Raw genomic sequence first — 11,117 nt, 5'->3', positions numbered from 1 at the left:
TTATTTTAATGCATTGTTTCATCCTTCTGTAACATATGATGAAGGTCAAAGAGGTTTGAAACCTTTGTTGTCTTTGTTTCTCTAGAGAATAACGATTATTGTGGTTATTCCACCAATTTAAGAAGTATTATGAAGTTTTACTAAATTAATTGACAAAAAATTAAAACGATGCTCATGAACCATGAAAGAGAGTTTAATATACAATAATAAAAATGAAGAATGTGTTTAGAAATTTTAAAACAACACTAAAGATCATAGGTTTCAGAATATAGAGAATTTACCGAAAAAGTCAATATTTTTGTAGGGGTTAACCCATAGATTTTGAGAAAAATTCAAAAATATGAAAATATTATTTTATTGCAACGTTTCATCCTTTTGTAACATATGATGAAGATCAAAGAGGTTTGTAACATTTGTTGTCTCCGTTTCTCTTGAGAATAGTGATTTTATCGTGGTTAGTCCATCAATTTAGGAAGTATTATGAAGTTTTATTAAATTAATTAACAAAAAATTAAAACGATGCTCATGAACCATGAAAGAGAGTTTAATATACATTAATAAAAATGAAGAATGTGTTTAGAAATTTTAAAACAACACTAAAGATCATAGGTTTCAGTATATAGAGAATTTTTCGAAAAACTCAATATTTTCGTAGGGGTTAACCCATAGATTTTGAAAAAAATTCAAAATATGAAAATATTATTTTATTGCATAGTTTCATCCTTCTGTAACATATGATGAAGATCAAAGAGGTTTGTAACCTTTGTTGTCTTCGTTTCTCTTGAGAATAGTGATTTTATCATGGTTAGTCCACCAATTTAGGAAGTATTATGAAGTTTTATTAAATTAATTAACAAAAAATTAAAACGATGCTCATGAACCATGAAAGAGAGTTTAATATACATTAATAAAAATGAAGAATGTGTTTAGAAATTTTAAAACAACACTAAAGATCATAGGTTTCAGTATATAGAGAATTTTTCGAAAAACTCAATATTTTCGTAGGGGTTAACCCATAGATTTTGAGAAAAATTCAAAAATATGAAAATATTATTGTAATGCATAGTTTCATCCTTCTGTAACATATCATGAAGGTCAAAGAGGTTTGGAACCTTTGTTGTCTCCGTATCTCTAGAGAATAGCGATTTTATCGTGGTTAGTCCACCAATTTAGGAAGTATTATGAAGTTTTAATAAATTAATTGACAAAAAATTAAAAAGATGCTCATGAACCATGAAAGAGAGTTTAATATAAATTAATTAAAATGAAGAATGTGTTTAGAAATTTTTAAAAAACACTAAAGATCATAGGTTTCTGTATATAGAGAATTTACCGAAAAACTCAATATTTTCGTAGGGGTTTAACCCATAGATTTTGAGAAAAATTCAAAAATATGAAAATATTATTTTAATGCATTATTTCATCCTTCTGTAACAAATGATGAAGGTCAAAGAGGTTTGGAACCTTTGTTGTCTCTGTATCTCTAGAGAATAGCGATTTTATCGTGGTTAGTCCACCAATTTAGGAAGTATTGTGATGTTTTAATAAATTAATTGACAAAAAATTAAAAAGATGCTCATGAACCATGAAAGAGAGTTTAATATACATTAATAAAAATGAAGAATGTGTTTAGAAATTTTAAAACAACACTAAAGATCATAGGTTTCAGTATATAGAGAATTAGCAATTTTAGCTTTTGTTTTTATCACTAAACTTTATTCCCTCTGTTTTATTTTAATTATCGTTATAGGTTTATGCACACAAATTAAGTAAACATATGATTTTGTATTTTCCAAAACAAAAACACAATTACCTATACACCTAACCCTTTTTCAATCAACAGAAAAATAAAATAGAAAATCTTATTAATAAATTTTGCAATGAAACTCTAAAACGACACTTATTTTGAAACGGAAATTTTTCTCTACATCGACAATTAAATCAAAACGGAGGGATTACTTTCTCATTACTGAGAGCAACTAGCTTATTTTTTAGATCACTAAACTTTACTTTCTAATTACTGAGAGCAACTTAGCTTGTTTTTTTCTTATTATCCTCGTATTTTTTTCTCATCTCAAAACAATTATGTCAACAAATTTTTTGTCAGACCTCCGATCTCTTAATGGTATCTATTTTGCCAGTTTATACTATGCCTGTTCATACCTCCTTGCATTCAACTAGTGCAAAATTCATAATTTCATTATGTATATTTCTCTAAACCTTCCCTTATTCTGTAGCTAGTCATGGTGATAAAACCTAGGTCATCTACGCTTCTAAGTAACCACAAACACTTTATTAAGTGTTTTTTGGAAAATGTTAACCGTCTGGGAATCTACTCTTCTCAAACCTAAAATCTCAAAGATAGTTCCTGAGAAACTCAAGTAGCAATTTGCATACTAGTCATAGTGATAGTTATCTACAATGGATATATTAAAAAACAATTATAGCAAAAACAAAAAAAATATTAGAAAAATATATTTTGTATAAAAAAATAGAAAAAATAAATTTTTGAAATAAGGTTTCTTTAGATTTAAACTTATCAAGTAATGTATAATAGATTGTTTTTTTTTTTTTTTTTTTTTTTTTGTCATCAATTTTACAGACTCATATTGACTCTGTGAACCAAACTGGGAGATCTTGATCCATGTGAACTACAAAAGACGTTTCCTTCCTAGCACTGCGGGCTAAGCTATCCGCCTTCTTGTTCTGCGTTCTTGGTACATAGATAATCTCTACTCGGAAAAAACTCTCTTTCAGGCTGTTTATATCTTCCAAATAACTTGCAAATGCTGGCCATTCTTCTGGTTCTGAAACCATCTTCACCAATTGAGAACAATCCGTTGCAAACGTAACATGAAATTGTCGTAAGTTTTTCATACATTCCATTGCCCATAATAAAGCTTCCATCTCCGCATGAAGAGGAGTAAGAGAAGCCCGAACATTCCTTGCACCCATCAAACCCGCAAATCCTTCTAGAGTACTGTACCATCCTTGACCTGAAAAAATCTCATTCTCTTTCCAGGAACCATCCGTAAAACACCATCTTCCTGGAATTGCCGGAAGAATCATAGCCTCTACCTGTGGAATCCTCTTGTGGTCAGTCAGTATTTGTGCCTCAGCCCAGAGTTTTGATTCTGTTTCTGCCAGTTTAAGGGTATCCAACGGATCCACATCCAGATTACTAAAGACTTTATTATTTCTTCCTTTCCATATATACCATAGTATCCATGCAAACTGATGATCTTCCATCTGTGGAACAATTCTCCAAAAGAGATGATCCATGTTCACAAAGAGAGAACTTGTTGGAAACATAGCTGGACTTGTTGGAATCTTTGAAAGAGCCCATGTCTGAAGTGCAGGAGGACATTCGAAGAATACATGGTTGATCGATTCCTCCTCAGCTCCACATCTTGCACAAACGATATCTCCGGGTATCCCTCGCTTATGCAGATTCTTCTTGACTGCTATACACCCTGTCACCAATTGCCATAGAAAATGCTTAATCTTTGGTTGGCACCGTATTTTCCAACAATATGCCTTCAAAATATCCACTGTGGGTCCAAACACTAATGGTGATCTTTCCTTATCTGGGTATATCCTTTCAATTTGATATCCAGATTTAACCGTGTATTTTCCATTATTTGTGAAATACCATCCATCTTTGTCTGCCATTCGAGTTCTACTCAATGGTATACTTTCTATTAATTTCACATCCTGTGGGTCCACCAAAGCCCGAAGCGCCGGCGAATTCCATCTTCGCAAATGAGGATCAATAAGAGAATCCACTGTAAGGTCTGGGTAAAGATTGTGTTGATTTTTATTTGCTGGTCTCGGGCGAGTGGTTGGGATCCAAGGATCGCTCCATACGGATATAGAAGATCCTGTTCCCACCCTTTTGATTAGTCCTTTAGATTGAGGGGATCAAAGATCTCTTTAGATTGGAAATAACTATTTTGAAATATGTCAGTCAAATGAAAATCAATACAAAGCAGATATAAAAAGAAAATAATATATAAAAATATAATGAATAACGAAAATATCTCTAGATTGAGAACAAAATATTTGAAACGAAATTTAGAGATGGGCAGATAAAAATTGATACAAATCAGATTAGGAATAATATGAATAACGCAAATATCCATCTAGATTAGGAACAAAATATGTGAAATGTATCCGCCAATAGTAACTAATAGTCTAATAAAAATCTGATTTTGTTTTTCTTTTCCTTCTTATAATGGCTAAACTAAAATCAGATTCTGTTTGAATCTTAATTAAAATCGATAAAAGAAACTCAAAGATATAAAGCAAAGGTGATATATTGAATTGATAAGAAAAAGAGGTAATATATTTACAATACCATGAAGATAAATTGCAAGACTGGATTCATGAGCTTCCTAATGATTGCTTCAGTACTCATCATATTTCTCGTGGCTCCAGGTATTCCGTATATGATTGCAGATCTCATCATATCTATTTAATAGCAAACTATGCAAAATATCATACACATTATATACTATTTTGTATCTCTATATTATACACATTATTATATACTAATATCTCAATACTCTTTTCTTTATTTTGGTTTCGGTGAAATGTAGAAAAAGTTGAAGCCGAGCCACAATGCATTGGACTGTGTGGAATGATTTTTGACTGTCCGACTGCTTGCATCAGGATGGGATACCAATCTGGCCAATGCGTTGGCTGGGAAAATCCGGATCAATGTTGTTGTGACCATTAAATGTTTCATATCTGAACACTGATAATCATAATAAATTTCTGCTATTAGAATATATCTATAAGCGTCTGAGTTGTTGGCATTTGACAAATTTGATTTTTTTTTAATGGAAACCAACATCATTTAAATATTATCATATACTACTTGAATTTGATATTTAAAACCACACTTAAGTTGGCTTCATGCATGCGGCGGTTTTTGAAGCATTTGGGAACCAAAGCGCAGATGTCCGAAAGGTAAAAATCAAATCGGGAATTTAAAGAAAGCTTTAAAGAAACTTTTGACTTTGCGACCAGTAACTTACTCTCGTGTGTTTTTTTGGTGTTGTTGTTGTTGCAGACAGTGGTGTTCTGTCTCGTAGACATATATATAATGATAGTCTTACCAAAAAAAAAAAAAAAAGAATATATATATATATATATATAATGATTGGGAAAGCATTCCGTATTTGGAAGGTCTAAACAGTACACAGGTTCGCCTAGTGACCATCTACGCAAACAGGATCTCACAGGCTAGAACCGGTGCCCCTATCGACCCAGACACCTAACGAGCCACTTTGTGCTCCTGGTTCATTGGGTTTTCCCCTAGTGTCTTGAGGAGGCACACACAACTGGCGTTTCGTAATTCTTTTTTGATGAAATGTTTGTAAGCATTCTAATGGGCAGCTACGGTTTAAATATCGTTTCTTGTTCCCGCCGAATCCAAAACTTCCTCGAAGTCATGCATGCAGGCAGGGAGGCTTTAAGTTTCAATGGACCCTATTCAAATATTGGAATGTACCCTTACTTTACCCACTTTGATATGTAATATGTGTGAGATATCAAACTAAGTCCCACGTTAGAGGCAAATGTGTTCGATTGTTAGTCTCAGTCACATTAGTTTCTTTTTCATAACCATGATAATTACATGTTAAGGATTTAAATATCTCTCTGATTGATACATGCTGACTGGGAAGAAGATGATCCTGAAGCCTGAGATATGTTGTTGCAACTAATAAGCTCCATCACTAAACATTATTGCATGTCTAATCTTTTTGAAATAAATAAGAAAACATTAGTTAATGAATTTTTAATACAGTTTTGATCGGCTTTTTATCATTCTTGAAAACTCACAACACATGGAAACCGTTCTTGTTAATGCGATTTAGCATTTAGTGTGTATAGTGGCACACACTATTGGTTAAATGAATAGTCATGCTTGGTCAACATCATGTTACATCGTTTACTGCTTCTCCTCCATTATATTACAAACCCATTTGAACTAATTTGATTTGTCTTATTAAACGAACCGGGTGGTAAAGGAGGAGAAACAGTAACATGTTCGTTGGCCAAACCAAACATCACATGACTAAAAAAAGAGACCCTTCTTCTTCTTTAGAATCCTTGTCCTCATGAGTCATGATATGCAATCTCATGTGCTTCTTGTCTCTTCCATGTTTCCTTCTTAAGTTCCACATGTCCCTACCACATTCACTTCCTTTACTCACTTATCCAATCACACCATTTCACTATTGATTCCTTTGGAAGTAACCCCACCAAGTACTAAGCTTTCATTTAGTTTTTTTTTAAAGACCACTAGAAGCAAAGATAAACGACTAAAGAAACAACTTTATATCAACGGAGGTGACAAGAAGAATATTCATACAACTTTATATTACACTTGAGGGCGTTTAAACTAGGCCTCCGCATCCAATAGGGAAGAGTGTTATATCGCATGAACCCCAAAAGTTAAAATAAAGAAGAAAACGAGAGGCTGAGAGATTCGGTAAAACTTATCGCCAAGAAAATGGTTTACTGATTATTTGATCTATTAACACCTGCGACCGGCTCTGCAGTTAAGAGCACCAGAGTAAGAGGTCATGGTGCCTACGAGTGAGGATGATTTGGCCGACAAACTCGAAGCTCTGGCGTAGCCGGCTCCAGCTCCAGCCCCAGACCGTGTGAAAAATGCTCCGTTTAAGAAAAGATCTCCTTCTGATCTCCAATTCCAGTGCTTCCATTTTGATTGTCCCGTGTACTCCCTCTTAGTCACCTGCCATTCACCAATCATCAATCTCATTGCAATCAAATCTTGTTAAAAAAATCAATGGCACACCATCAACATGGTTTGGCATCAATACACTTGAAAAAAATCGAAGCATACCTCCTTAGCAAATGGGTTTACTGGGGCAAGAAATCGATTCCCCTGACTGTTGATAGTCGGACCAGCACTACCACCAATAGCATACATTTCCCAGTGTGTGTAGTCGTTGTTCACTACATGGAAGTATCCATGCCTACACCTGCAAACACCATATATATCTTCATTCGTCTTTACAATCTACACAACTTGTCAAACCATACAAGTAGCAGAGCTTGAGGTTCGGTTATGTACCTTGGCATTCTCTGGATAAGACCCTCACCAAAATGGTTGTAAGCAATTGTAACTTGCATCACTTTGTCCCTTGTGTATGAATCACTATGCCCCAACAACATAACCTAAACAACACGCAACCGTTACTAAACCCCTAATTCTCAATTCCAATAAACCCTATAAAATGTGAAACTTTAGTTATAGAGTAAAAACTTTTTAAATTAATAATTTTAGAACTATAATATTTTATTACTTAATAATTAACAAAAAAATATTTTATAGAATTGTAAATTTTGATACATGTTTTATGTAAAAATAAAAAGAATATTTGACTTTACCATACATATATTGATTAAATTTTATAGATACAAATTTACATTGTTATTATTTGATTACTTGGTACTAAAAATATGAACGGTAATAAATTATTTTGAAATGTTTAAAGATAGTCACTATTTTAAAATAAAAAACAAATGATACAATATATTAGTAATATTTCTATAAACATTCCAATAAAGAAAAAAATCTATTCATCCAACAAAAGGAGAGAGAGGGATTCGAACCATTATATATGTTATTTATTAGTTTATATTTACAGTGAAAATTATATTCCAAAAGTTTTTTCAAAATTTTATTATCTTATTATATTTTACACTGATCCAACTTGGAATAGGTGAAATTTATTAATTTATTATTTATCTAGAATTAATTTATAGAATTTCTACAATACCTCATTGTGGTGAGTGAAGAAGTTGTTAGAGACTGTAATCGCAGTGGAGCTCATAACGGCATCCACAAGCCCATCAGCGCAATTCGAGAGCGAGTTATGATCAATCCAGATATGACTCGACCCAAAGATCGAGATCGCGTCACCATCAGCCATCGATCTCCACCCGTAATGCGACGGTGAGCTTCTCACCATCGCGTTACCCGTGGGCTTACAATCATGAATATGAATCCCATGAACAATAATGTTAGTCACGTACTGGATCGTGAGGCACGCGCCGTTGGCGATGTGGACGTTGACGCCGCGGCCGTCGATGGTCTTGAAGCTGTTCATGATCAGCTCCTGCTTTAGGGTTATGACCATGTCGCGCTTGAAGACGATCCAGAGCGGCTCGTTCTGGATCACGGCGTGGCGGAGCGTTCCCGGGACGGGGTTGACGGGATCGTCGTCGTTGGGGTCGGTCACGACGTAGTAGCGGCCGTCGCGGCCGCCGATCGCGTTGCGGCCGAATCCGATCGAGCAGTCGGCGAGGCGTTTGCGGCGGAGCTGCCATTTGCGGTCGCAGCGCCAGCAGTCGTCGATTGGGTTGCCGGTGGCGCAGGAGAAGTAGCCTAAGCGTCTCCGCTCCGTGCTGTTGCGAATGCTCCTGTATCGATCACGATCAGCGAGTGGTCGAATTAGTGAAATAGATTTTTGAATTTTTTTTTACTGGATAATTAATCACCAGACATTTGTACATTCTCTGTAAAAAATAAAAATGTCTTTATTAGGTAAAAAGGTAAAAGAAAAACATTATCCGAAAATTATTAAAAAATTCAAGAAATTGAATCTATCACATTGTTGTCTAAATATTATATGGTTAAAACTCATAATTTATGTCGATAACAATACTATTAATAATGTATACTTCGAATAAGACATTCCCTCTCTTTTACAAAGATAGATGTTTAGAAAATATTATTTCACAAACTTAGATTGTTTTTTTTCTATTTTTATGCATAAATTGTAAATTTTAACAAATTAATTGAGATTATTTAAATGCTATTGACTGAATATTTTTGAAAACTGAACATTATAAGAAATTATGTATTTATAATAAAAATTTAATATGTTTTTTTTGGCATGTGTGAAAACATTAAAAAAAAATCTATTTATGAAAACGAAGGCAGTATAGTTTAATTACTCTTTTTGGATGCTCATATACATTGATTAATATAAGAAAATACCAAATATTTATCAATAACCATTATGATTTTTATAGAATAAAATGGAGAAATATAATTGATGATATACATAGTTTGATTGATATGTTTCAGATATCAAACATAAGCTTCTATATTTCGTTTTCCGAATATGTAGTATGATATGCTTAAAAAAATCGATTTACCAGTGTGAAATGTATTTTTATTAGAGCATAAAACAGCCACTACAAACTCTACAGAAAACCACAAAGACAGAGGCAACTCCACATAAAGTAAGAAACCCATGAAAGGGTTTGGGTCCATGGGACCATGAACCATGGTTGGGGTTAAATGATCTCATAGCTTGTAATATTTCTCAATGGTATATATATGATTATTGCTTAACCTTCGTTGACCAAAAGTTTTATTGTACTGAAAATCAAAACAGATAACAAAAATCTTATATATGTGAATAAGCTTTTCGTTCTGTTATCTATCGGTTTAAAGAAAAATCCAAGTTAAAAAGACAACACATGTCATGAAGTGTACGCGTCACTGCATGTGGCATGAGCATGTGCAAGGGTCTGGCCAATCATTTGTTGCAAAGATTAATATTGAAAAACATTACACATGTTCGCGAGCCTGGACCAATGCTACAATAATACACACAACATCATTCACTACCTAAAATATCATACTTCTTTCTAATATTTAGATACTCTTAGCATTATTGCCTTTTATGACGAATCCACGATGGACTTGCATGTGAGGATTATGAGAATAAGAAAAAGGTCACATGTATATAGAAAATGATCTGTATTCGTAGAATATATTTTGTTTAAAGAGAAACTCACATGTCCACCATGGCAGCTACTTCCTCTGGTTTCTCAACTGCATGTTCATGCCATGTTTCATTCGACCTGGAAAGCATATAATAAACAATCTAACAATTACAGTCTCATCTATAACAATGATATATAATTATACTATAAATTATTAACAGTTTCCTGTTCTTTAGGAGTGGAATATACAATATACACTACGATCATAGTGATGAAAATGATCTCTGTGTTTGTTTTAAAAACTCTCATCAATCACTGGTATATAGAACTTCTGTAAGTTTTATATTTATGAGAGAAAACTGGCATTCTTTTCGCCGTTGATGAATCATGTAACTAAGCTTAGTTGATTGGTTCCATGAACTATATAATATGTAAGAGTTAAGCTAGAAAATCGTCAATGTACAAATAAAAACAAATACGATGATGTTATTAATAAGTGATACCTGGATGAATTAACGCCGATAAACAGCGTTGTTACAAGTAATGCAGAAGCAAAGAGGATAAGTTTTGTGACAGCCATTGTTATGACTGTGTTCTTCTTGCTCTGTTCTGTCTCTGTGTCTCTGCTTGAAGCAGAGATTTTTCTCGAGATAAAAAAGAAAGGAAAAGGAATAGGAGAAGAAGCGTAGAAGAAAGGCTACGAGAGAGAAGTTATTATATAAGAAGGCTGCGTAGCCCATCACCATTAGCTTATTGGTAAATTCATTGGAAAAGAACAATAAAATATAGAATCAAAAAAGAAAATATCTAATACTAGTAAAGCATATAAAATAAGTATATAGTTTTATATACAGCGATGTTATATATATCCTATGATTGCTATCTATCTATGGTTTTTTAATACAGCGATGTTATTCCCTTTCTCATACGTTTTCTTTTAGCTCTGTATACACTTGAATTACAAAGATTGTGAATCATGAGAAAAACACAAAAAAATATGTGTAGTTATAAAGCTTTCAAACATATAGTAGTTTTTTCCTCAAAATATACAATTACAATTGATATATAGGCTATAATAATGTATTAAAATGACAATATAAGGATGGGAAATGGATTAGATTTCTAAAAGCATTGTTATTCTTATAAAAATTGGAAACACATGTGTATGTGTACTTGGCACAAATGTAAGTGTTTAGTGAGATGCCAATAATGAGTTGGCCAACAACAGTATCATGTCATGTGATTGGTATTCCTCACCTCTCTTTTTCTCTAGCAAACTTATTGGATAAATAATTTGTTAGAGACAATGAAAGGAAAAATACAAATTTATAATTATAATC

The 11,117-nt window shown here is 33.2% G+C and overlaps 2 protein-coding genes across 2 annotated transcripts; one reads left to right on the top strand and one right to left on the bottom strand.

Annotated features, from left to right (window-relative positions):
• The first annotated feature begins 4,135 nt into the window (after positions 1-4,135).
• LOC111216100 (putative defensin-like protein 73) lies at positions 4,136-4,738 on the top strand. The gene is made up of 2 exons (XM_022720404.2): positions 4,136-4,437; positions 4,599-4,738. The coding sequence occupies exons 1-2, from the start codon at positions 4,359-4,361 to the stop codon at positions 4,736-4,738; spliced, it is 219 nt and encodes a 72-aa protein (XP_022576125.2). The 5' UTR covers positions 4,136-4,358.
• A 1,584-nt stretch (positions 4,739-6,322) lies between these two features.
• Positions 6,323-10,930, bottom strand: LOC106452978 (probable pectate lyase 8). Its single transcript, XM_013895189.3, has 6 exons — positions 10,281-10,930; positions 9,850-9,915; positions 7,818-8,460; positions 7,109-7,212; positions 6,878-7,016; positions 6,323-6,766 (listed from the first exon to the last, which is right to left on the bottom strand). The coding sequence occupies exons 1-6, from the start codon at positions 10,355-10,357 to the stop codon at positions 6,545-6,547; spliced, it is 1,251 nt and encodes a 416-aa protein (XP_013750643.2). The 5' UTR covers positions 10,358-10,930; the 3' UTR covers positions 6,323-6,544.
• Positions 10,931-11,117: the final 187 nt, after the last annotated feature.

Source organism: Brassica napus, chromosome A5 (assembly GCF_020379485.1).
Source record: "Brassica napus cultivar Da-Ae chromosome A5, Da-Ae, whole genome shotgun sequence".
NCBI classification, from domain to species: Eukaryota; Viridiplantae; Streptophyta; class Magnoliopsida; order Brassicales; family Brassicaceae; genus Brassica; species Brassica napus.
Note: the sequence above shows the minus strand (reverse complement) of the source record. Positions and strands in the feature narration are given on the sequence as shown.

Excerpts from the sequence above, each read along its gene's own strand:
- LOC111216100 (XM_022720404.2), top strand. The coding sequence starts at position 4,359 with ATGAAGATAAATTGCAAGACTGGATTCATGAGCTTCCTAATGATTGCT. Across the intron at positions 4,438-4,598 it reads CATATTTCTCGTGGCTCCAG|AAAAAGTTGAAGCCGAGCCA; the intron begins GTATTCCGTATA and ends GGTGAAATGTAG.
- LOC106452978 (XM_013895189.3), bottom strand. The coding sequence starts at position 10,357 with ATGGCTGTCACAAAACTTATCCTCTTTGCTTCTGCATTACTTGTAACA. Across the intron at positions 8,461-9,849 it reads GTAGCTGCCATGGTGGACAT|GAGCATTCGCAACAGCACGG; the intron begins GTGAGTTTCTCT and ends TGATCGATACAG. Across the intron at positions 7,213-7,817 it reads TCTTCACTCACCACAATGAG|GTTATGTTGTTGGGGCATAG; the intron begins GTATTGTAGAAA and ends CGTGTTGTTTAG.